Raw genomic sequence first — 27,597 nt, 5'->3', positions numbered from 1 at the left:
AAAATAAAAAGTTAAAAATGGAAAGCTGTAAAAATTGATTAAAGCTCAGAAGTACCTGAATATTCACTAAATTAAAAAATTCAGTTATTTAGCCTAGAGATTAAAAGTCTTAGTGATAGAAAAAAATTTAGTTTTAATATGTATGTTTCAAAGCAGGTATGCTTACACTATAGGTAATATTAATAGATAAAAACAGCCAGAATTTAAAAAAAAAAAAAAACTATCATTCTGCTTTATAAGACTAGTCAAGTGTGTGGGAGAACATTTACAGCAAATTAAGGGAATTCATCCTTTAAATCTTTATCCAGATTCCATGACATCCTAAGTTCTGTGAGAGACACATATTCATAGTCTCTTCCTTAAAAATGCTTGACAAGAAAATTAAGATGGAGGTTCACAAAACAGGCATCATAATGTTAGGATATAATTGTAGAAGAGGGAGTGTAGAGATCACCATATATTTAGTATGGATAACCAACTAGTCACGATCTAAAACTCCTAATAGTGTGCTATAATATACAAGGTTATCTAATAAGTTGATGAATATTCTTAATGAAATGGTTTAAAAGCCACAGGTTATGAGTAGAATATATCTAGAAGAAACTTCATATTGGTTTCCTTGTGGAAAAAACAAAAAAACTGGGTAATATGTGGGAGAAAAAGTTTTCACTGTCTACTTACTGATATGTACCATGTGGTTTTGAATTTGGAACCATATAAGTATGAAGAGGGAGCCCATGAACCCCACTAAGGGGGGAAAAATGGAATCTCAAGGGAAATTCCACAAGCTCTCACCAGTCTATCTAACCTCTTATCTGAATAAGGCTGTAGCCTCTCTTGCACTATTTCAATGAATAAACTGCCCTTGCTCTTAGCTAAGACCAATCCATTCCCTTGTGTACTAAATCCATTCTCTAGTCCTATACAACAAGGACATTGCTCCAGCAATTCTTCCTTCATTCTGCTGCCTCATCAACTTTTCCTTCTTCATGGGAACATTTTTGTCAGCAAACAAGCTATAATGCTCCTAATCTTTAAAAAAAATTCCGCCTTGACTCTATTTCTTTTACTTAACTCCCTATCTCTCTCTTTCCCTTTACTGCAAAATTTCTAAGATTTGTGTATACTAGTTATCTCCAGTTTTTTTCTTCTCATTCTTTCTTAAACCCATCCCATTTAGGTGTTTCCTTCTATTGTTCCACTGAAACTGTTCTTGTCAAAGTCACCAATAACGCACGTTTTGCTAAATCCAAACTTTAGTCCTCATCTTTTGTCTTAGCAGCATGCAACTGCAAATCACGTGATCACTTGTTCTTCCTTGAAATCCCTTCACCCCATCTGGCTTCCAGAATAATAATATTCTTTTGGTTTTCCTTTTATCTTAGTCTTCTTTACAATGTCCTCCGCATTTCTGTGACTTCTTAATGTTAGGCTCAGACTTAGGACTCTTTTCTATCTTAATTAACACCCTTTGTAATATCATCAAATCTCATGGCTTTAAATATCAACTAACAATCTGATTGATAGTTCAACCCCACAAGTCTCGCTGGAACTCCAAAATTAGATATCCAAGTGCAAATCTGACATCTCCACTTAGATGTCTAATAAGAATCTCAAAACCAAACGCCTGATCTTCACCTCCAAATCTGCTCCTCCTCTATTTTTCTCCATCTCAGTAACAACAATGCCATCCTTCCCATTGCTCAGGCCAAAAATATTGGAATCATTCTTGACTTCTTTCTCTCACACTCTACATCTAATTCATCAGCAAATCCTTAAGCTCTACTTTCAGTATATAATAAATCCTCAGTATCCATGGATTCCATATTTCCATGAATTCAGACGTACTGCCTAAAATTTCTTTTTAATCCCAAAATTGATACACACATTGCTTTTCAGGTCAATCATGGACATGCACACATGCAGAGCAGCAAAGGAGTCACCTGATACACACATTCTCAACTGAGGTTGAAAAGCTATGCTCGGCCTTTTTGTTTCAGCTCTTCTACTGTAAACTCGTTTTTGTAGTCTATTTAGTTCCACACTTTTTGCATTTTTGTGCTTTTCGATGGTAACTTTGCTTTTAAAATGACCCCCAAGCAGAGTGCTGAAGTGCTGCCTAGTATTCTTATGCTCAAGGAGGCTGTGATGTCCCTGATAGAGCAAATATGTGTTAGATAGCTTTGTTTAGTCGTGAGTTATAGTACTGCTAGCTGTGAGTTCAGTGTTAATGAGTCAACAATATATATTAAAGAAGGTGTCTTTAAACAGAAACACACAAAAAACAAACTGATGTATTGATCAACTGTCGAAAATGTTGTGACCCTGCTTAAAGGGATCTAATCCCTTATGTTATACTCACCAGGGGCAATGATTCAGTAATCAGCTAATGCTAATTTAGTATTCACAGTGACTTTTTAGAATATAACTACCATAAATAACAAGAATCAATTGTACATGTATCCAGAATTTGCCCGCTTCTCACCACCTCTGCTGCTACCACTCAGGTCCAAGCCAGCATGAATCCTTGCCTGTATTACTCCAATAGCCTAGAAGTAATTTTACTTACATCCTTCCCCAACCACTCATATGATTCTCAACAAAGCTACCAGAATTATCCTGTTAAAATGTAAGTTCATGTCATTCCTTTGCTCAAACCCTCCAATGGTTTTCCACCTTACTCAGAGTAAAAGTCCAAGGGTTTTAAAAGAACCAGCAAGATCCGGGGTAAGCTGTGCCTCCCATACCACCCACCATCATTCTTCCTCTCTGACCTCATCTCATACCTCCACAACTTTCCTTTATCAATCCCTCAGTTCCAGCCACACAGGTGTCTATACCACTCCTCAAATATGCCACACATGATCCCACCTCAATGACTTTGCTTTGGCTTTTCCCTCTACCTGGAGTACTCTTTGCCCCAGGTACTCACATGCTTCACTCCCTCACTTGTTTCACTCTTCATTTAAATGTCTTTCTCCATGACAACTAACCTGATCATCCGCTCAACATCCTATCTACCTACCATGTTTTCTCCACTTTACCTTTTACCACCTAACATACTATATGTTTCATTTATTTATTTTACTAATTAGCTATCTTCTGCTCTAAAATGTAAGCTCAAGGAGGCAGGGATTTCCATGTGTTCTGTTATCTACAAGATCAGTTATGCAAATAACAGTGCCTGGCACATAACAAGAAAATGCACAAATTAATATAGTTCTTACTTTAAAAAAATAAATTTAAACTTAAATAATTTTTTTAAAATTAGAAGTTATAGAAAGATTACAATTTTACCTTCTGCATCTGTTTATATCATCTTTCTAGTAATCAAGTCCAAAACTAATATTGTTAAGGAGCTCACCTATAAAATATAGAGGAAAATCAGCAAAAGGACATAACTTCTCTTAATCTCGTTGTATATGAAACTTAGCTTTGTTTACTTAATAAAACTAAGCAAAATAGGGACAAACCATATTATTGAACTTTCATGTTATTTTTAGGACGTTATCTGCAGAATATAAATTAATCATGTAGCATATTCCATCCCACATAACATCTCAGCATCTGATGCAAATATTACAGCTGTCACTCTAATTTCTGCAGCTTTAACCCAATGTAAATTAGACTAATAACTAAGAGCGCCATTACTCTTTATGACCTTGTAAAGGTCCTATCATGTTAAGCTCCATGCAGTGAAAAGCATTCATGCCATAAATTAGCTGCTGAAAGATCATGTATTAATAAGTAGGTCCAAAAAAGACAAATCCTCCCACTTTCAGGTCATTTCAACAAAACTGATATCCAATAAACATAGCCTGAACGCTACTTTGGTCTTTAGTAGGTCATGTATCCAAAATGCATTTCTTTCATATGCTGAACTGAGAGGTGAATTTGAATTTCGGAGTACTTTTCTAGAGGACCTCCATGCATCATCCATACATGATTCTGATTTTTTAAAATCTCCAAGATTTGGTGATTATCAAATAAGAAAGCCAGTTGCCATTCTTAGTGGACTCAAAATAAGGAAATCAACTAAAAGAGCCTTTTCCAAGTTTTATTCATTTTTTAAATTTAGATTTCTTTAAACATAAATTTAACCATCTGTCTCAAGTCTGGACTCATTTCAAACTGGTTTTCATATTAAAGTACTCTAAAGAGAAAACTCAATGGATCCAATCAATTTTAATTGGCTATAAAATATCACAGAACTATTCATAATACGTGAAGACGCAATTTAAGAAAATCTACTTCCCAATTAGAGAAAAATTTACTTTTGAATGAGTCTTCCAACTAATTCCCCACAGTTCTAGCAGTAGGTACCCTCTTACTATGTCTGCTTAGGGGAAGTGAGGGCGTGTAAATAATCAGGGATATTACCAATCCTTTAGCATTCTTCTTTGTTTCTCATAGAGAAAAAAGAATTTGAAAAGGAGTTTGTTTCCCTGCTCCTGTTATAAAAGGGGTGAAGAGAGCTCCTTTCAAACTTCTCTAGCCTGACTGGTACGGGCATGTACAATGGGGAAGAGCTCATCCTATCTTGTTTCTTTCCTGAATATGATGTGCAATAAAGCAGAAGCATTCAAACTTCTACCCATGTAAGAGAAGCCACACAAATGTCTTTGTGGGTATTTTGAGGCTTGGTAAATGTAAAACCATAGTTTTATGGTTCCCTGGTGGCACAGTGGTTGAGAGCCCACCTGCCGATGCAGGGGACACGGGTTCGTGCCCCAGTCTGGGAAGATCCCACATGCTGCGGAGCGGCTAGGCCCGTGAGCCATGGCCACTGAGCCTATGCGTCCGGAGCCTGTGCTCCACAACGGGAGAGGCCACAACAGTGAGAGGCCCGCGTACGGCAAAAAAAACAAACAAACAAACAAACAAAAAAAAAAACCATAGTGTAATTCTAGCCATCAGAATACATAGCTGTGAAGCAATTGTTTTGACCATCTTTTCTAATATTTCAATATATCTTCAAGGAAACTAAAAAACTTCAAACCAAAATCATATTTAAATTCACTTAATTCAATACCACCTGATTCAATATGCTATTCCTTATTTTTTATAAAATTAGGATACACTTACTCTTAAAAAATACTTTTTAACTTTAGAAAAAGGTACTACACAGTAATATGAAGAAGGATGTGCATATAAGTATATAGGTAAACCTGATGTATATTTTCTACAACATAAACAAGTGGGGATTGACCAGAGAGCAGAAGCAAAAAGAACTACAATCCTGCAGCCTGTGGAATGAAAACCACATTCACAGAAAGACAGATTAAACTAAAAAAACAGAGGACTATGTACCAGATTAAGGAACAAGATAAAACACCAGAAAAACAACTAAATGAATGGACATAGGCAACCTTCCAGAAAAATAATTCAGAATAATGATAGTGAAAATGATCCAGGATCTCGGAAAAAGAATGGAGGAAAAGAGCGAGATGATGCAAGAAATGTTTAATAAAGACATAGAAGAATTAAAGAATAAACAAACATAGAGGAACAATACAATAACTGAAATGAAAAATACACAGAAGGAATCAATAGCAGAAAAACTGAGGCAGAAGAAAGGATAAGTGACGTGGAAGACAAAATGGTGGAAATCACTGCCATCAAACAGAATAAAGAAAAAAGAATGAAAAGAAATGAAGACAGCCTAAGACACCTGTTGGACAACATTAAATGCAGCACTTGAGACCTCGGGACACATATAGACTGAAAGTGAGGGGATGGAAAAAGATACTCCATGCAAATAGAAATCAAAAGAAAGCTGGAGTAGCAATAAATATATTAGATAAAATAGACTTTAAAATAAACAATGTTAAAAGAGACAAGGAAGGACACTACACAATGATCAAGGGATAAATCCAAGAAGAACATATAAGAATTGTAAATATTTATGCACCTAACATAGGAGCACCACAATACATAAGGCAACTGCTAACAGCTATAAAAGAGGAAATCAACAGTAACACAATAATAATACGGGACTTAAACACTGCACTTACACCAATGGACAGATCATCCAGACAGAAAATTAATAAGGAAACACAAGATTTAAATGACGCAATAGACCACATAGATTTATATAGGATATTTATAGGACATTCCATCTGAAAACTGCAGATTACACTTTCTTCTCAAGTGCACACAGAACATTCTAAATGACAAATCACACCTTGGGTCACAAATCAAGCCTGGATAAACTCAAAAAAAATGAAATCATATCAAGCATCTTTTCTGACCATAATGCTATGAGATTAAAAATCAATTACAGGGAAAAAAATGTAAAAAACACAAACACATATAGGCTAAACAATATGATACTAAATAAGCAAGAGATCACTGAAAAATCAAAGAGGAACTCAAAAAATACCTAGAGTCAAATGACAATGAAAACACGACGATCCAAAACCTATGGGATGCAGCAAAAGCAGTTCTAAGAGGGAAGTTCATAGCAATACAATCCGACCTCAAGAAACAAGAAAAATCTTAAATAAACAATCTAACCTTACACTTAAAGGAACTAGAGAAAGAAGAACAAACAAAACCCAAACGTTGTAGAAGGAAAGAAATCATAAAGATCAGAGCAGAAATAAATGAAATAGAAACAAAGAAAACAATAGCAAAGATCAATAATACTAAAAGCTGGCTCTTTGAGAAGATAAACACAGTTGATAAACCTTTAGCCACACTCATCAAGAGGGAGAGGACTCAAATCAATAAAATTACAAATGAAAAAGGAAAAGTTACAATGGACACTGAAGAAATACAAAGCATCGTAAAAGACTACTACCAGCAACTCTAAGCCAATAAAATGGACAACCTGGAAGAAATGGACAAATTCTTAGAAATGCACAACCTGCCAAGACTGAATCAGGGAGAAATAGAAAATATGAACAGACCAATCACAAGCACTGAAATTGAAACTGTGATTAAAAATCTTCCAACAAACAAAAGTCCAAGACCAGATGGCTTCAGAGGTGAATTCTACCAAACATTTAAAGAAGAGCTAACACCCATTCTTCTCAAATTCTTCCAGAACTTTGCAGAGGAAGGAACACTCCCAAACTCATTCTATGAGGCCACCATCACCCTGATTCCAAAACCAGACAAAGATATGCAAAAAAAGAAAATTACAGACCAATAGCACAGAAGAATATAGATGCAAAAATCCTCAACAAAATGCCAGCAAGCAGAATCCAGCAACACATTAAAAGGATCATACACCATGATCAAAGGAGATTTATCCCAGGGATGCAAGGATTTTCAGTATACGCAGATCAATCAATGTGATACACCATATTAAAAAATTGAAGAAAAAAAAGCATATGATCATCTCAATAGATGCAGAAAAAGCTTTTGACAAAATTCAACACCCATTTATGATAAAAACTTTCCAGAAAGTGGGCATAGAGGGAACCTACCTCAACATAATAAAGGCCATATAAGACAAACCCACAGCCAACATCATTCTCAATGGTGAAAAACTGAAACCATTTCCACTAAGGACAGGAAAAAGACAAGGTTTCCCACTCTCACCACTATTATTCAACATAGTTTTGGAAATTTTAGCCACAGCAATCAGAGTAGAAAAAGAAATAAAAGGAATATAAATTGGAAAAGAAGAAGTAAAATTGTCACTGCTTGCAGATGACATGATGCTATACATAGAAAATCCTAACGATGCTACCAGAAAACTACTAGAGCTAATCAATGAATTTGGTAAAGTAGCCAGATACCAAATTAATGCACAGAAATCTCTTGCATTCCTATACACTGCTGATGAAAAATCTGAAAGAGAAATTAAGGAAACAATCCCATTCACCATTGTAACAAAAAGAATAAAATACCTAGGAGTAAACCTACCTAAGGAGGTAAAAGACCTGTAGTCACAAAACTAGAAGACACTGATGAAAGAAGTCAAAGGTGACACAAACAGATGGAGAGATATACCATGTTTTTGGATTGGAAGAATCAACATTGTGAAAATAACTATACTTCCCAAAGCAATCTACAGATTCAATTCAATCCCTATCAAATTACCAGTGGCAAATTTACAGAACTAGAACAAAAAATCTTAAAATCAGTATGGAGACATAAAAGACCTCGAGTAGCCAAAGCAATCTTGAGGGAAAAAAAATGGAGCTGGAGAAATCAGACTCCCTGACTTCAGACTATACTACAAAGCTATGGTAATCAAGACAATATGGTACTGGCACAAAAACAGAAATACAGATTAATGGACCAGGATATAAAGCCCAGAGATAAACCCACGCACCTATGGTCCACTAATTTATGACAAAGGAGGCAAGGATATACAATGGAGAAAAGACAGCCTGTTCAATAAGTGGTGCTGGGAAAACTGGACAGCTACATGTAAAAGAATGAAATTAGAACACTCACTAACACCATACACAAAAATAAACTCAAAATGGATTCGAGACCTAAATGTAAGACTGGACACTATAAAACTCTTAGAGGAAAACATAGGAAGAACACTCTTTGACATAAATCACAGCAAGATCTTTTTTGATCCACCTCCTACAGTAATGGAAATAAAAACAAAAATAAACAAATAGGAACCTAATGAAACTTCAAAGCTTTTGCAGAGCAAACTATAAACAAGACGAAAAGACAACCTTCAGAATAGGAGAAAATATTTGCAAACAAATCAACGGACAAAGGAGTAATCTCCAAAATATACAAGCAGCTCATGCAGCTCAATATTAAAAAAACAAACAACCCAATCAAAAAATGAGCAGAAGACCTAAACAGACATTTCTCCAAAGAAGACATACAGATAGCCAAGAGGCACATGAGAAGCTGCTCAACATCACTATTAGAGAAATACAAATCAAAACTACAATGAGGTATCATCTCACACCAGTTAGAATGGGCATATCATTAGAAAATCCACAAACAACAAATGTTAGAGAGGGTGTGGAGAAAAGAGAACCCTCTTGCACTGTTGGTGGGAATGTAAATTGGTACAGCCACTATGGAGAACAGTATGGAGGTTCCTTTAAAAACAAAAAATAGAATTATCATATGAGCCAGCAATCCCACTAGTGGGCATATGCCCAGAGAAAACCATAATTCAAAAAGACACATGCACCTCAATGTTCATTGCAGCACTATCTACAATAGCCAGGTCACGGAAGCAACCTAAATGTTCATCGACAGATGAATGGATAAAGAAGACATGGTACATATATACAATGGAATATTCCTCAGCCATAAAAAGGAACAAAATTGCGTTATTTGTAGAGACGTGGATGGACCTAGAGACTGTCATACAGAGTGAAGTATGTCAGAATGAAAAAAACAAATATCGTATATTAATGCAAATATGTGGAATCTAGAAAAATCGTACAGGTGAACCGGTTTGCAAGGTAGAAATAGAGACACCGATGTAGAGAGACACCAAGGGGGGGGATGTCGGGGGGGGGAATGAATTGGGGGAAAAAAAAAAGTGGAGATTACAGAGAACCAAAAAGAAATCTGGGAGTGAATAAACTCATAACAACTTTCAGAACAAATGAAGAAAGACGATGAAGTCCACTAAGACTGTAAAACTTAGGTTAATGTGTTAAGTAGACACATGGAAGATTTAAGAAAAGACCCACATCATAATTATCCAGGCAAAATCTATAATGTCTAAGATGAAAAATATACTACATGAGATTAAAGGCAGATTAGACACTGCAGAAAACAAGATTAGTAAAAGTGTAGACACAATCATAGAAACTAACCAAAATGAAACAGAAAGCTAAAAAGACAAGGGGAAAAAATAAACAGACCATCAGCTGGCTGTGAGGCAAATACAAACAGCCTAATATACATGTAACTGGAGTCTCCAAAGGACAGCAGAAAGAGAGACGTAGGCAGAAAATATACATGAAGAAATAACGGCTGAAAGTTTTCCAAATTTGATGAAAATTATAAACTCTCAGATATAAGAAGCTCAAAAACCACAAACACAAGGAGAAAAAAAACTTACAGGAACGCACATCATAATCAAATTGCTCAAAATCAACAATTAAAAGGAAATCCTAAAAGCTGCCAAAGGGATATAAAACATGCAGAGCAACAAAGAAAAGTATTAGAACAGATTTCTCCTTGACATGGCCAAAGGGCAACATCTTTAAAGACCCAACAGGGAAAAAAATACCTGCTAAAAGAAAATTCTACATCCTACAAAAATATATTTCAAAATCAAAGGTGAAATTAAAACTTTTTCAGATGTACAAAAGCTGAAAGAACTTACTACATGTAGACTTACATTACAAGAAATGTTAAAGTAAGTCATTCAGGCAAAAGTAAAATGATACCAGATGGAATAAAGAATGCTAGGAAAGATAACTACATGGATAAACATATAAGATGTTTTATTATAATTTTAAAGATACTTGACTAAACAACAATATTAACAATATAGTACAAAGTTAAAAACATATGCAAAAGTAAAATATATCACAACAATAGCACAAATATAGGAAGACTATACCAGTGTAAGGTTTCCTTATTATACACAAGGTGATATAACATCACTTGAAGGTATACTACGGTAAATCAAAGATAAAATAACAAAAGAAAAAGTTACAGCTAATAAGACTAATAAAGGAGAATAAACAAAAGAAGAAACAATAAACAAAAGAAAAAGTTACAGCTAATAAAGGGGATAAATGGGAATCTTAATAAATTTTTTTCAATTATTCCAAAAGGAGGCAGAAAAAAGGAAAAGGAGAATAAAGGACTGATGAAACAAAGAGAAAAAAAAACTGCAAGATGACAGATTTAAACCTAACATTGTCAAAGTCAATCACATTATAGTCTAACTATCCCAGTTAAAATGTAAAGATTATCAAGATAAAAAAGCAAGACCTAATTATATGCTGCTTATAAGAAATGCACTTCAACTACATAAAGACTAAAAAATGTTGAAGTAAAAGGATGATAAAAAGATATATCATGTAAACACTAATCGAAGTATCTAATATTAATATCAGATAGAACAGATAACACAGCAAAGAATACTACCAGGGATAATAAAGGTCATTTCATACGACAAAAGGGTCAGGGCATCAAGAGGATACAACAATCATGACTACTTTTACACTCAATAACTAGAGTTTCAAAATACATTAAGCAAAAAACTGACAAAACTATGAGAAGAAATAGACAAATCTACAACTACAGTGGGAGATTTCAATTGCCCCCTCTCAACAATTGATGGAACAAGTAGACAGAAAGTCAGTAACAACCTAAAAACTTTTAATAACACTATTAACCAATGGGCCCAAGATAGCAATATAGACCACTACAACCAACAACAGCAGAATACATATTCTTATCAAGTGCACATGAAGCATTTACCAAGGTAAACCATACTATGGGCCATATAACATGCATTCATAAATGTAAAAGGAATAAAGTCACAAAAATAATATTCTCAGACTAAATGAAATTAAATTATAAATGAAAGACTTTTTTAATGTCAAATCTTTAGGAAACCAAATACATTTCTAAATAACCTATGTATCAAAGAAAAAAAAAAAGCCAAAAGGAAATACTTTAAGTATTTTGAACTGAAGAAAAATGAAGACACAATACATACAAATGTATGGAATGTTGCTAAAACAGTCCTTAGGGAAATTCATAGCACTAATGCCTACATAAGAAAAGAAGATAGTTCTCAAATCAATGATCTTAGTTAGCTTCCAGATTAAAAAAAAGAAAAAATAGAAAAACTGGTGCAAACTAAGCCTAAAGCAAGCAGAAGAAACAAAAAAACAAAGATTAGAGCATAAATCAATTAAATAGAAAGCAGAAAAATAGAAAGAAAATAAAGCCTAAAGCCAATCTTTGAGAAGATTAATAAAATTGATAAACCTCTAGCCAAAATGATTAGGGATAAAAGAGAAGACACAAAGTACCAATAACAAAAATGAGAAAGAAAATATCACCACAGATTCTACAAATATAAAAAGGTGGATAAGGAAGTATTCTGAACACCTTAGTACCAATAAATTAAACAAATGAAATGGACAATTCCTTGAAAGATACAACCTACTAAAACTCAAAGAAAAAGATAAACTGAATAGCCTATATCAATTAAAGAAATTGAATTTATAGTTTAAAAATCTTAGCGAAAGAGAAAAAAATAAAGCAAGCAGACGCAGATGGCTTCACAAGTGAATTCTGCCAATATTTAAGAAATATTATAAATTGAACACAAACATTACTAAGAGGGGGCAATCAGAGAGGACAGTATTATCCTTATACAAAAATGAGACAACGATATTAAAAGAAACAGACATATTTGAAAATCCATAAAAACTTAGCCCACCATATCAAACAACATAAAAAATAATAATACATCATAACCAAGAGGAGTTTATTCCAGGAATGTGAAGATGGTATAATATTTTTAAAATGTGAAAATCATCAAAATAATTCACCATATCAAGGTAAAAGAAGAAAAAAAATATCCATCTCCACAGATATGGCAAAAGCATTTGACAAAATCTAACATCCATTCTTAAGCAGGAATAAAAAGCAACTTCTTCAACCCGATAAAAGGAAAAACGTTTGAAAAACTACAGTTAACGTCATATTTATGATGAAAGTCTTTCCCCTAAGATCAGGGACAAGGCAAACATGTTTGGTCTTTCTACGTCTGTTCAACACTATACTGAAGGGTCTAGCTAGGGCAAAGAGGCAAGAAAAAGGAAAAAAAAAAGACATCCAGATTGAAAAGGAAAAGGAAAACTATCTTTGTTCATAGACAATATGATCTTATAGGAGTTCTTTTGAGAAGTCATCTACTCTTTCTGATGATGAGGTGATGGCAAATGTTTCCATTTACAGCCATTATGTCAGAACCTTAGTTTGGATACAAGCTTTATGGATTCACAAAATTGTTTTATGGCAAACTTAACAATGTGCTTAACCAACTAAAAGTATTCAGAACTTAATATGCTATAGGAAAGTAAAACCTGTGTATTTTGCATCCAAGAACTTATTATTCCATGCTTTAATGAAACACTCTATTAACTTCAGCTAAATAGGCTAAAATTATTTTGGTTGTTCTCAGCATACATGTTATAAATAATAATCAATAGACTAATATCCAAATTAGTCCAAGTCAATTTAAGACAAACATTTGTTCCCTTGACACAGCATAGAGCAAAATGACTTCGATATTTAGCGTATATTATTCAATACCAAAAAATTTAACTAAAATGGTGCTATATTCATATTACAAATGAATGTTATATTTTACATTAGACAACATAAATCAGTGTTCCTTTGGATATAAATTCTAACATTGAAAATTTAATGTATTTTGTGTAACACATACAGCAGGAATCAGGAATTTGGAATTTCAGTATTAACCCAGGCCTCCAGCTGATCTGCTACTGCTGCTGAACCTCCATTTGCAGTAACTGAACCCTTGATGCCAAACCAATTCTTTTTTTTTTTCATATATTATTACCCTTTTTTTTTCTTTAACATCTTTATTGGAGTATAATTGCTTTACAATGGTGTGTTAGTTTCTGCTTTATAACAAAGTGAATCAGTTATACATATACACATGTTCCCATCTCTTCCCTCTTTCGTCTCCCTCGCTCCCAACCTCCCTATCCCACCCCTCTAGGTGGTCACAAAGCACCGAGCTGATCTCCCTGTGCTATGAGGCTGCTTCCCACTAGCTATCTATTCTACGTTTCGTAGTGTATATATGTCCATGCCACTCTCTCACTTTGTCAGAGCCTACCCTTCCCCCTCCCCACATCCTCAAGTCCATTCTTTAGTAGGTCTGCCTCTCCATTCCCATCTTACCCCTAGGTTCTTTATGACCTTTTTTTTTTTTATTCCTTAGATTCCATATATATGTGCTAGCATACTGTATATGTTTTTCTCTTTCTGACTTACTTCACTCTGTATGACAGACTCTAGGTCCATGCAACTCACTACAAATAACTCAATTTCATTTCTCTTCATGGCTGAGTAATATTCCATTGTATATACATGCCACATCTTCTTTATCCATTCATCCAATGATGAACATTTATGTTGCTTCCATGTCCTGGCTATTGTAAATAGAGATGCAATGAACATTTTGGTACATGACTTTTTTGAATTATGGTTTTCTCATGTTATATGCCCAGTAGTGGGATTGCTGGGTCATATGGTAGTTCTATTTTTAGTTTTTTAAGGAACCTCCATACTGTTCTACATAGTGGCTGTATCAATTTACATTCCCACCAACAGTGCAAGAGGGTTCCCTTTTCTCCACACCCTCTCCAGCATTTATTGTTTGAAGATATTTTGATAATGGCCATTCTGACGCATGTGAGATGATATCTCATTGTAGTTTTCATTTGCATTTCTCTAATGATTAATGATGTTGAGCATTCTTTCATGTGTTTGCTGGCAATCTGTGTATCTTCTTTGGAGAAATGTCTATTTAGGTCTTCTGCCCATTTTTGGATTGGGTTGTTTGTTTTTTTGTTATTGAGCTGCATGAGCTGCTTGCAAATTTTGGAGATTAACCCTTTGTCAGTTGCTTCATTTGCAACTATTTTCTCCCATTCTGGAGGTTGTCTTTTGGTCTTGTTTATGGTTTCCTTTGCTGTGCAAAAGCTTTTAAGTTTCATTAGGTCCCATTTGTTTATTTTTGTTTTTATTTCCATTTCTCTAGGAGGTGGGTCAAAAAGGAGCTTGCTATGATTTATGGCATAGAGTGTTTTGCCTATGTTTTCCTCTAAGAGTTTCATAGTTTCTGGCCCTACATTTAGGTCTTTAATCCATTTTGGAATTATTTTTGTGTATGGTGTTAGGGAATGTTCTAATCTCATACTTTTATATGTACGTGTCCAGTTTTCCCAGCACCACTTATTGAAGAGGCTGTCCTTTCTCCACTGTATATTCTTGCCTCCTTTATCAAAGATAAGGTGACGATATGTGCATGGGTTTATCTCTGGTCTTTCTATCCTGTTCCATTGATCTATATTTCTGTTTCTGTGCCAGTACTATACTGTCTTGATTACTGTCCCTTTGCAATATAGTCTGAAGTCAGGGAGCCTAATTCCTTGAGCTCCATTTTTTGTTCTCAAGATTTCTTTGGCTATTCGGGGGTCTTTTGTGTTTCCATACAAATTGTGAATTTTTTTGTTCTAGTTCTGTGAAAAATGCCAGTGGTACTTTGATAGGGATTGCATTGAATCTGTAGATTGCTTTGGGTAGTAGATTCATTTTCACAATGTTGATTCTTCCAATCCAAGAACATGGTATATCTCTCCATCTATGTGTACCATCTTTAACTCCTTTCGTCAGTGTCTTATAATTTTCTGCATACCAGTCTTTTGTCTCCTTAAGTATGTTTATTCCTAGATACTTTATTCTTTTTGTTGCAATGGTAAATGGGAGTGTTTTCTTGATTTCACTTTCAGATTTTTCATCATTAGTGTATAGGAATGCCAGAGATTTCTGTGCATTAATTTTGTATCCTGTTACTTTACCAAATTCATTGATTAGCTCTAGTAGTTTTCTGGTAGCATCGTTAGGATTCTCTATGTATAGTATCAAGTCATCTGCAAACAGTGACAGCTTTACTTCTTCTTTTCTGATTTAGATTCCTTTTATTTCCTTTTCTTCTCTGATTGCTGTGGCTAAAATTCCAAAACTATGTTGAATAAGAGTGGTCAGAGTGGGCAATCTTGTCTTGTTCCTGATCTTAGTGGAAATGCTTTCAGTTTTTCACCATTGAGGACGAGGTAGGCTGTGGGTTTGTCATAAATGGCCTTTATTATGTTGAGGAAAGTTTCCTCTATGCCTACTTTCTGCAGGGCTTTTTATCACAAATGGGTGTTGAATTTTGTCGAAAGCTTTCTCTGCATCTATTGAGATGATCATATGTTTTTTCTCCTTCAATTTGTCAACATGGTGTATCACGTGGATTGATTTGCGTATACTGAAGAATCCTTGCATTACTGAAATAAACCCCACTTGATGGTGTATGATCCTTTTAATGTGCTGTTGGATTCTCTTTGCTAGTATTTTGCTGAGGATTTTTGCATCTATGTTCATCAGTGATATTGGCCTCTAGTTTTCTTTCTTTGTGACATCTTTGTCTGGGTTTGGTATCAGGGTGAAGGTGGCCTCGCAGAATGAGTTTGGGAGTGTTCCTCCCTCTGCTATATTTTGGAAGAGTTTGAGAAGGATAGGTGTTAGCTCTTCTCTAAATGTTTGATAGAATTCGCCTGTGAAGCCATCTGGTCCTGGGCTTTTGTTTGTTGGAAGATTTTTAATCACAGTTTCAATTTCAGTGCTTGTGATTGGTCTGTTCATATTTTCTATTTCTCCCTGATTCAGTCTTGGCAGGTTGTGCATTTCTAAGAATTTGTCCATTTCTTCCAGGTTGTCCACTTTATTGGCACAGAGCTGCTTGTAGTAATCTCTCATGATCTTTTGTATTTCTGCAGTGTCAGTTGTTACTTCTCCTTTTTCATTTCTAACTCTATTGATTTGAGTCTTCTCCCTTTTTTTCTTGATGAGTCTGGCTAATGGTTTATCAATTTTGTTTATCTTCTCAAAGAACCAGCTTTTAGTTTTATTGATCTTTGCTATTGTTTCCTTCATTTCTTTTTCATTTATTTCTCATCTGATCTTTATGATTTCATTCCTTCTGATAACTTTTGGGGTTTTTTGTTCTTCTTTCTCTAACTGCTTTAGGTGCAAGGTTAGGTTGTTTATTCGAGATGTTTCCTGTTTCTTAAGGTAGGACTGTATTGCTATAAACTTCCATCTTAGAACTGCTTTTGCTGCATCCCATAGGTTTTGCATCATCGTGTCTCCATTGTCTGTTTTTTCTAGGTATTTTTTAATTTCCTCTTTGATTTCTTCAGTGATCTCTTGGTTATTAAGTAGTGTATTGTTTAGCCTCCATTTGTTTGTATTTTTTACAGATCATTTCCTGTAATTAATATCTAGTCTCACAGCATTGTGGTCAGAAAAGATACTTGATACAATTTCAATTTTCTGAAATTTACCAAGGCTTGATTTTTGACGCAAGAGATGATCTATCCTGGAGAATGTTCCATGAGCACTCGAGAAAAGTGTGTATTCTGTTGTTTTTGGATGGAATGTCCTATAAATATCATTTAAGTCCATCCTGTTTAATGTATCGTTTAAAGCTTGTGTTTCCTTATTTATCTTCATTTTGGATGATCTGTCCATTGGTGAAAGTGGGGTGTTAAAGTCCCCTACTATGAATGTGTTACTGTCGATTTCCCCTTTTATGGCTGTTAGCATTTGCCTTATGTATTGAAGTGCTCCTATGTTGCGTGCATAATTATTTACAATTGTCATATCTTTTTCTTTGATCGATCCCTTGATCATTATGTAGTGTCCTTGTCTCTTGTAATAGTCTTTATTTTAAAGTCTATTTCATCTGATATGAGAATTGCTACTCCAGCTTTCTTTTGATTTCCATTTGCATGGAATATCTTTTTCCATCCCCTCACTTTCAGTCTGTATGTTTCTCTAGGTCTGAAGTGGGTCTCTTGTAGATGTCATATATATGGGTCTTGTTTTTGTATCCATTCTGTATCCATTCTTGTTTTTGTAGCCAGTCTGTGTCTTTCGGTGGGAGCCCTTAATCAATTTACATAAAAGGAAATTATCTATATGTATGTTCCTATTCCCATTTTCTTAATTGTTTTGTGCTTGTTTTCCTTCTCTTGTGTTTTTGCCTAGAGAAGGTCCTTCAGCCTTTGCTGTAAAGCTGGTTTGGTGGTGCTGAACTCTCTCAGCTTTTGCTTATCTGTAAAGGTTTTAATTTCTCCATCAAATCTGAATGAGATCCTTGCTGGGTAAAGTAATCTTGGTTGTAGGTTTTTCTCCTTCATCTCTTTAAATGTGTCCTGCCACTCCCTTCTGGCTTGCAGAGTTACTGCTGAAAGATCCGCTGTTAACCTTATGGGTACTCCCTCATGTGTTATTTGTTGTTTTTCCCTTGCTGCTTTTAATATGTTTTCTTTGTATTTAATTTTTGATAGTTTGATTAATATGTGTCTTGGCATGTTTCTCCTTGGATTTATCCTGTATGGGACTCTCTGTGCTTTCTGGACTTGATGAACTGTTTCCTTTCCCATATTATGGAAGCTTTCAACTATAACCTCTTCAAATATTTTCTCAGTCCCTTTCTTTTTCTCTTCTTCTTCTGGGACCCCTATAATTCGAATGTTGGTGCATTTAATGTTGTCCCAGAGGTCTCTGAGACTGTCCTCAGTTCTCTTCATTCTTTTTTCTTCATTCTGCTCTGCAGTAGTTATTTCCAATATTTTATCTTCCAGGTCACTTATCCATTCTTCTGCCTCAGTTATTCTGCTATTGATCCCATCTAGAGTATTTTTAAATTCATTTATTGTGTTGTTCATCGTTGCTTGTTTCCTCTTTAGTTCTTCTAGGTCCTTGTTAAATGTTTCTTGCATTTTCTCTATTCTATTTCCAAGATTTTGGATCATCTTTACTATCATTATTCTGAATTCTTTTTCAGGTAGACTGCCTATTTCCTCTTCATTTGTTAGGTCCGGTGGGTTTTTACCTTGCTCTTTCATCTGCTGCGTGTTTTTCTGTCTTCTCATCTTGCTTATCTTACTGTGTTTGGGGTCTCCTTTTTGCAGGCTGCAGATTCATAGTTCCCGTTGTTTTTGTTGTCTGTCCCTAGTGGCTAACGATGTTTCAGTGGGTTGTGTAGGCTTCCTGGTGGAGGGGACTAGTGCCTGTGTTCTGGTGGATGAGGCTGGGTCTTGTCTTTCTGGTGGGCAGATCCACGTCTGGTGGTGTGTTTTGGGGTGTCTGCAGTCTTATTATGATTTTAGGCAGCCTTTCTGCTAATGGATAGGGTTATGTTCCTGTCTTGCTAGTTGTTTCACATAGGGTGTCCAGCACTGTAGCTTGCTGGTCGTTGAGTGAAGCTGGGTCTTGGCATTGAGATGGAGATCTCTGGGAGATTTTCGCCATTTGATATTACATGGAGCTGGGAGGTCTCTTGTGGACCAGTGTCCTGAAGTTGGCTCTCCCAGCTCAGAGGCACAGTGCTGACTCCTGGCTGGAGCACCAAGAGCCTTTCAGCCACACAGCTCAGAATAAAAGGGAGAAAAAGAAGAAAGAGAAGAAAAGAAAACAAAAGAAAGAAAGAAAGGAGGAAAGAAAGAGGATAAAATAAAATAAAGATTAAAAAAAGTTATTAAAACAAAAAATTATTAAGAAAAAAAATTTTTTTAAGTAAAAAAAAAAACGGACTGACAGAACCCTAGGACAAATGATGAAAGGAAATCTATACAGACAAAATCTCACACAGAAGCATACACATACACACTCACAAAAAGAGGAAAAGGGGGAAAAATAATATATCTTGTTCTCAAAGACCACCTCGTCAATTTGGGATGATTAGTTGTCTATTCATATTTTCCACAGATGCAGGGTACATCAAGTTGATTGTGGAGATTTAATCCGCTGCTCCTGAGGCTGCTGAGAGAGATTTCCCTTTCTTTACTTGTACGCACAGCTCCCGGATTTCAGCATTGGATTTGGCCCCGCCTCTGCGTGTAGGTCACCTGAGGGCTTCTGTTCTTCGCTCAGGCAGGATGGGGTTAAAGGAGCAGCTGATTCGGGGGCTCTGGCTCACTCTGGCCGGGGGGAGGGAGGGGAACAGGGCGAGCCTGTGGCGGCAGTGGCCGGCATGACTTTGCCCCAGCCTGAGGCGCGCTGTGCGTTCTCCCAGGGAAGTTGTCCCTGGATCATGGGACCCTTGCAGTGGCGGTCTACACAGGCTCCCAGGAGAGTTGTGGATAGTGAACTGTGCTTGCTCACAGGCTTCAGCAGCAGCCTTAGCATCTCATGCCCATCTCTGGGGTCTGCGCTGATAGCCGTGGCTCGCGCCCATCTCTGGAGCTCCTTTAAGCAGCGCTCTTAATCCCCTCTCCTTGCTCACCAGGAAACAAAGAGGGAAGAAAATGTCTCTTTCCTCTTCGGCAGGTCCAGACTTTTTCCCAGACTCCCTCCCAGCTAGCCGTGGTGCACTAATCCCTTCAGGTTGTGTTCACGCCGTCAGTCCTCTCCCTGCTCTCTGACTAAAGCCCGAGTCTCAGCTCCCAGCCCCCACCCGCCCCGGCGGGTGAGCAGACAAGCCTCTCGGGCTGGTGAATGCTGGTCGGCCCCGATCCTCTGTGCGGGAATCTCTCTGCTTTGCCTTCCGCACCCCTGTTGCTGGGCTCTCCTCCGTGGCTCCGAAGCTTTCCCTCTCTGCCACCCACAGTCTCCGCCTGTGAAGGGGCTTCCTAGTGTGTGGAAACCTTTCCTCCTTCACAGCTCCCTCCCACTGGTGCAGGTTCTGTCCCTATTCTTTTGTCTCTGTTTTTTCTTTTCTCTTTTACCCTACCCAGGTACGTGGGGAGTTTCTTGCCTTTTGGGAGGTCTGAGGTCTTCTGCCAGCATTCAGTGGGTGTTCTATAGGAGCAGTACCATATGTAGATGTATTTCTGATGTATCTGTGGGGAGGAAGGTGATCTCCGCATCTTACTCTTCTGTCACATTCCTGCTACCTTCCCAAACCAATTCTTGATCAAATCCAGAATTTAACCCTTACTTACTATAGGAGCTATTTCTGGGTCCTATCTCCCCCGAAGCCTTGTCTTCTCAAGCTGGACACTATATATCAGTTTGAGTTTTTAAATAGCTTTTCAAAGACCCCCTAATGTCTAAAGCAATGACTCTGAATGCCAGAGCCACAGCTTGGGTATCCACCATCACTGCTCCAGCAATTCCTAGAGCCCATTCCAGAAATGGCCTGGTGTGGCCTCTCCAGATAAACTAAGGTTCTGACATAAAGCCTGTAAATGTTGGAAGAATTTGCCAACACATCATCCTTATAAATAGTAAATAACTTCACAAAAAAAACCTATTTCCATGTTAAAGGTAGAAGAAGGAGTTTGAAAACAGATACAAAATTTTCAAAAATATAATTTTATACTTTTTCAGGTAATCATGAGTATAAAGATAGTTGTGATTATAAAAGGGAAATTCACATAAGTCTCATGCATTTACATAGTTATATAAGAACTTGCTTTAAAAGTATATACTCTATACATTTTACATTGATTTAATGGGAGTAATCAAATTCCAGAAAATGAAAAAGTACATCACTAATTCCTTTAGAAAGAAAATGTAAATAAGCTCACATATTTTAACTTCAGGAGGCTCAGTCAAATAATACATTTCTTAAGATCAATTAAAACTACGGTCTTCAGATTTTCTAGTTGCCTTCTTACTACTGATACAACACTGAATGGTATTTTATCTCTATAGTAAATAATAAAGATAAGTAATAAAGAACAATTATTACCTGTGAATAATCTTTGATAATATAAACTTTAGGTACAAGAACTATTTAAAACTTTATTATGATATCAGAATTAGATTTCATTTTTTAAACAAAAACTATGTCATTAAAAGTAGGTATCAAACACTTGGGAGTAATTATGTACTTCTTTTCCTAACTAATCATTCTCCAACAGATATAGACCTAGTGTGAAATACTTCACATAGATGGATTACAATATAGTTGGATTAAGTCACCACTTGTTCTGGGTGAATTTAATATGTGGATGTTTATAATACAGGAAACTAATTTGAGAATGCTAGCCAAGCATTATGTAATGAACTTTATAAAACTAACCCTTTGACAGATTGAGTAGTAATGCTCAATGTACAAAACTATTTCTAAATCACTCTTGATGGTTTAGCAGGGGATCCCTTGTATAAAGACTAAATTTTGAAAAACAGTGAAGACTTGCAGTTCCCAAGTTAGAATATCAACTAGAAGTGGGTAAGCTCCTTGAATGTTTGAATCTCAATAACTTAAGGGTAGCAAATGCTCAGTAAATACTTCTTGATTATATAAAACACTCTTTAAAATAAAAACGGAATAATAATTAGGTATACAAAGTTTGAAAATTATGAAATAATCATACAACATTGCAATTTACCTCTAAGGCTATCTGACTCCAAAGTCTGACTCATCTTTCCACTATTGCATTTTTTCTTTTCTTCACTTAAATAACTTACATAACTGAATTACGAAAGCATTTTAAAAGATATGTTTGCATTAAAAAGAGATCATAATCTCAAAATGCTGGTTGAGGTACAAGAAAAATAAGTAAAAATAAGTAAACTGTGAATACTAATTCATCTAGAAACACTGCAAGAAGCAGAAACGTGAAATAAATGTGGGAGGGATGGAGACAGGGAAAAAGGGAGACACAAAGTAAATGCTGAAGGGAATACTGGGAGAAGGGAGGGGAGGGACAGAGAAGGAAGGAGAGGAAGGAAGTAGGGATGAGCAAGAGGAAGAAGGAAAGGGAGGCAGAAGTGGGGGGGGGAACTGCATCTAAATCAGTCTCTCTTCTAGTCTACTGGGAATAACAAAAACAGTATTTTCATTGTGTAAGGTATATCCAAATATAGGAGCTGTTTACTTCATTTACCTCAACCAAATGACAAAATAACATACAAGTAAAAGAAAAAGAGAAAATACATTAATAAATGAGAAAGGTAAATGTAATAATTAAAAAAATATTTTAAAAAGAGTTGCTAATAATGCTTCTATTTAACCAGAAAACAACAAAAATTTTATAATTAAAAAATATATAAATATGAAGACTAGTCACATTTAAAAACTATAACCACAAATCTTTGATTAAAACATAATGTTTCCCTTTCCATTTACTTCCAAAGCTTATTATGAAAATTTTAGTACAACATAGATATAAAATTAAGCTATGAAAGCAAAACTGAGCTATAAAATGACCTGTGATTTTAATAGCATTTAAATACAGGTAAAAGGAGGATCAATAAAAGCTTCTAAACAAATACAACTTTATTTTTCTTATTTAGCACTCAGTAATTAAATGAGTAAATCTGAAGCCTATGAGAAAAATTTAAACATTCCTTGCATTCTATTACAAGTACTGCATAATTCTATTAATAGCATTAACTACTCAAAAATAGTTTCCATTATTTTCAAAAAACAAAAGAAATACTTATTACACAGTTTGGTAATTAGTCTATTTTGGCTTACTTTAATATTTTTAAAATGTGAATTGGTCTAAGTGTAATCATTCCACCACTTATAAAGATAACTTTCAAATGATAAGAATAAAAATCACTGAAATAAACATTTTTCATAATTGCATCATACCTTTAGCTACAGCTTCTTTATATTTCTCTTTGGCAGAATTCATTTCTTTTATTAATTGTCTATAGCTTGTTTTTAATTTCTCTAATTCTGTCTTTGTGACCTGTCAAAAAAAGAAATGAAAAAAAAATTTTTAATGCTTAAATTTATTTCAGTCGAGAACCTAAATTCCAAAGTATTAACAGATGCATATTTTACTGCTTATGGGGCAGAGATGCTCTTTAATATACAATTATAACCAATAAACTAAAATTAGCTAAGAAATCGGTGATAAATTCAACAGCATATAAAAAAAAACATTTCTTAAAAAGAAGAACAGATCATGAAATAGTGCTGTCATCATCTAAAATGTAAAGGCCAGGGGCTTCCCTGGTGGCGCAGTGGTTGAGAGTCTGCCTGCCGATGCAGGGGACACAGGTTCGTGCCCCAGTCCAGGAGGATCCCACATGCCGCGGAGTGGCTGGGCCCGTGAGCCATGGCCGCTGAGCCTGCACGTCCAGAGCCTGTGCTCCACAGGGGGAGAGGCCACAACAGTGAGAGGCCCGTGTACCGCAAAAATAAATAAATAAATAAATAAAATGTAAAGGCCAATAATTAATTGCTGTGTACAAAAATATTTTCTCTAATGAAAAAAATAATTTAAAATACTTATTTTAATTATACAGAATAACTCTGAGCTGTCATAATTTACCAGTTCTAACATGATTTTTTTTTTTTTCACACTGTAACATCTCTGAAAAGATACATCTAACAATCATTGCTGGCCAGGCAGCAATCATGACAGTGGTCACTGCATGCAAACATGAACTTCGTTATTATTTCTACCCAAAAGCTAGACAAATCCAAGTCTTTGATTCTGTCGTCAAAAAACCATAACAAGCATTTGAGAAAAAATTGAGAGTCTTAGATTGTATCTAAAAAACTTCTAATAAGCCTTCTGGAAGAGTATGAAATCAGCAGCATTAGAAACTTGCTAAAGGGGCATAAGAAACTTGGAAGAAAATCCCAGAGCCCACTTTAAACAAATTCTGCATCACAAATGTTCTTGACAGCATGGAGGATTGCACTGTGTAAATAAACAAAAATATCTACAACTATGATATAGATATACATGAGTTCAAAACATTCCCTTTTAAAAAGAACCTCACTGGTTAACATTTTGTTTTTAATGGACTTTACCTTTTAGAGCACTTTTAGTATCACAGCCAAATTAACACAAAGTATGGAGATTCCCCACTTGTCTTTTACCCTGATTCATGCACAGCCTCCCTGATTATCAACATACTCCACTAGAGTAGGTTTGTAAATTTTTACAATTGATAAACCTACAAGGACACATCATTATCACATAAGTCCATAGTTTACATTAAGTTCCACTCTTGGTGTACATTTTATGGTTTTGAACAAACATATAATGACATGTATCCACCATTATAGTACCACACACAGTTGTTTCACTGTCATAAAACCCTCTGTGCTCCACCTATTCACTAACTCCTGGGAATCAATGATCTTTTTACTGTCTTCATAGTTTTGACTTTTCCAGAATATCATATAGTTAGAATCATACATATTTTTCATATTGGCTTCTTTCACTTAGTAATATGCATTTAAGGTTCCTCCATATCTTTCTGTGGCTTGGTAGCTCATTTTCTTTGAGCTCTGAATAATATTCCATTGTCTGGATGCACTACAGTTTATCCACTCACTTACTAAAGGACTTCTTGCTTGCTTCCAAGTTTTGACAATTATGAATAAAGCTGTTATAAACAGCTATGTGTGGGCTTTAGTGTAGACATATGTTTTCAACTCCTCTGCACAAATACTAAGGAACTCAATTGCTGGGTCCTATGGTAAGAGTATTTTTAATTTTGTAAGAAACAGCCGAACTGTCTTCCAAAGTGGCTGGATTATTTTGCATTCCCACCAGCAATGAATGAGAGTTCCTGTTGCTCCACAACCTCACCAGTACTTGGTGGTTGTCAACGTTCTAGATTTGGGGCGTTCTAATAGATGTGTAGTGGTATGTCATTGTTCCTTTAATTTGCACTTCCTTGATGACATATGATGTTGAGCAACTTTTTATGTGCTTATTTGGCATCTGTATATCTTCTTTGGTGAGGTGTTTGTTTTTTAATCAGGTTGCTGGTTTTCTTAGTAGACTTTTAAGAGTTCTTTGTGTATTTTTTTTAATTAATTTTATTTATTTTTGGCTGTGTTGGGTCCTTGTTGCTGGGTGCAGGCTTCCTCTAATTGCAGCGAGCAGGGCTACTCTTTGTTGCAGTTCACGGGCTTCTCATTGTGGTAGCTTCTCTTGTTCTGGAGCATGGGCTCTAGACATTCAGGCATCAGTAGTTGCAGCACATGGGCTAGGCAGCTGCGGCAAACGGGCTTCAGTAGTTGCAGCGCATGGGCTCAGTACCTGCAGCACATGGGCTCAGTAGTTGTGGCTCGCAGGCTCTAGAGCGCAGGCTCAGTAGTTGTGGCTCACAGGCTTAGTTGCTCCACAGCATGTGGGATCTTCCTGGACCAGGGATCGAACCCATGTCCCCTGCATTGGCAGGCAGATTCTTAACCACTATGCCACCAAGAAAGAGTTCTTTGTGTATTTTAGATAACAGTCTTTTGTCAAATGTGCCTTTGCAAATGTTTTCTTCCAGTCTGTGGCTTATCTTCTCATTCCTTTGATACTGTATTTGCAGAGCAGAAGTTTTATTTTTTATTTTTTTGAGGAGAACCTGAATACAATACATATAATATATACCATATATATAAAATATATATATATATAGCTTGGAGCAGGCAAGAAATATGGACACTTCCATCTACGTGACTGCCCATCACAGTTACTGCTCTGGTCTCAGGGGCTCGAACTATTTTCCATTTTGCATACTTTTCAACTGTTGTATCACATTGATGTCTGTTGTTGAAATCTTTCTGAGAATTTTGCCAATCTGGTTCATTTTATCTTGCCTATCAGGCTGCTTTGAGTTCATTATATCTTTTAAACTTATGAAGTCATTATAGTTCCATAATTGCTTATAGACCACCCAGAGTGTGCCTGAGACCCTTTTGGGTTTCACTTCCAATGCTCGTACTTTCCCTTAAATTCTGTACTAAAGATGCCATACTATTTGAGATTGGAGGCACACTTTCATACCATGACTCACGTCCAGTGTTAAGTAGAATTTCTCTGAATGAAAACTCATGTGTTCCTTTGCCATTTGCAACACGTATCACACACATTTCTGTGGAGTTATAATGTTTTAAAAAAGAAAGAAAGGAGGGAATTCCCTGACGGTCAAGTGGTTAGAAATCTGAGTTCTCACTGACAAGGGCCCAAGTTCAATCCCTGGTCAGGGAACTAAGATTCCACAAGCCATGCAGTACAGGTAGGGAGGAGGGAAGAAAGAAAGGAAAACAGAGAAGTTTTAAAATTTTGAGGAGTTCCAACTTATCAATTATTTCTTCATGGATCACGCCTTTGGCGTTGTATCTAAAAAGTCATCTTCATACCCGAGGTCATCTAGGTTTTCTCCTATTTATCTTCTAGGTGTTTTATACTATTACATTGTACATTTAGGTCTGTGATCCATTTTGAGTTAATTTGTGTGAATGGTGTAAAGTATGTGTCTAGATTCATTTTTTTTACACGGCGGTCCCTTGTTCCAGCACCATTTGTTAAAAATATTAACTTTTCTCCCCTGTATTGACTTTGCCCCTTTGTCAAAGATCAGTTAACTACAATTATGTGGATCTACTTCTGACTCTCTCCCTCTATTCTGTTCCACTGATCTATTTGTTTTCCTATTGTCTTTCACAAATACCAAACTATCTTGATTACTGTATTTTTTTAATTTAAAATACTCCTTTATCTTTTGTATATTAAGATATTTACACACACACACACACACACACATATATATATATATACACACACACACACCTATATAGATATATACCAAGTCACAAGGCAAATTACTCATTATCCAGAGAAAACTATCAGAATAATTTTTTAACATCTATTTAAAGTATAATAGCTTTACAAGAGTGTGTTAGTTTCTGCTTTACAACAAAGTGAATCAGTTATACATATACTTATATCCCCATAACTCTTCCCTCTTACAACTCATTCCCTCCCACCCTCCCTATCCCACCCCTCTAGGTGGTCACAAAGCACCTAGCTGATCTCCCTGTGCTATGCGGCTACTTCCCACTAGCTATCTATTTTACATTTGGTACTGTATATATGTCCATGCCACTCTTTAACTTTGTCCCAGCTTACCCTTCCCCCTCCCCATAACCTCAAATCCATTCTCTAG

At 35.9% G+C, this 27,597-nt stretch overlaps 1 protein-coding gene across 14 annotated transcripts in view; it reads right to left on the bottom strand.

The window, feature by feature from the left end:
* Window positions 1-27,597, bottom strand: part of FER (FER tyrosine kinase) — a 476,299-nt gene that overhangs the window by 355,671 nt on the left and 93,031 nt on the right. For 13 of the 14 annotated variants that reach the window (XM_089909164.1, XM_089909159.1, XM_089909160.1 and 10 more), the window contains one exon: window positions 23,279-23,378. In XM_089909164.1, coding sequence (XP_089765290.1) covers window positions 23,279-23,378 — 100 coding nt within the window. Of the gene's footprint in view, window positions 1-3,297; window positions 3,347-23,278; window positions 23,379-27,597 lie in introns of those variants that run through there. The other variant, XM_089909168.1, reaches the window with a different exon arrangement.

The sequence above is a fragment of the Delphinapterus leucas genome, chromosome 3 (genome assembly GCF_059928025.1).
Source record: "Delphinapterus leucas isolate spDelLeu-1000000601 "Yukka" chromosome 3, BTC_Dleu_Yukka2, whole genome shotgun sequence".
NCBI lineage: Eukaryota > Metazoa > Chordata > Mammalia > Artiodactyla > Monodontidae > Delphinapterus > Delphinapterus leucas.
Note: the sequence above shows the minus strand (reverse complement) of the source record. Positions and strands in the feature narration are given on the sequence as shown.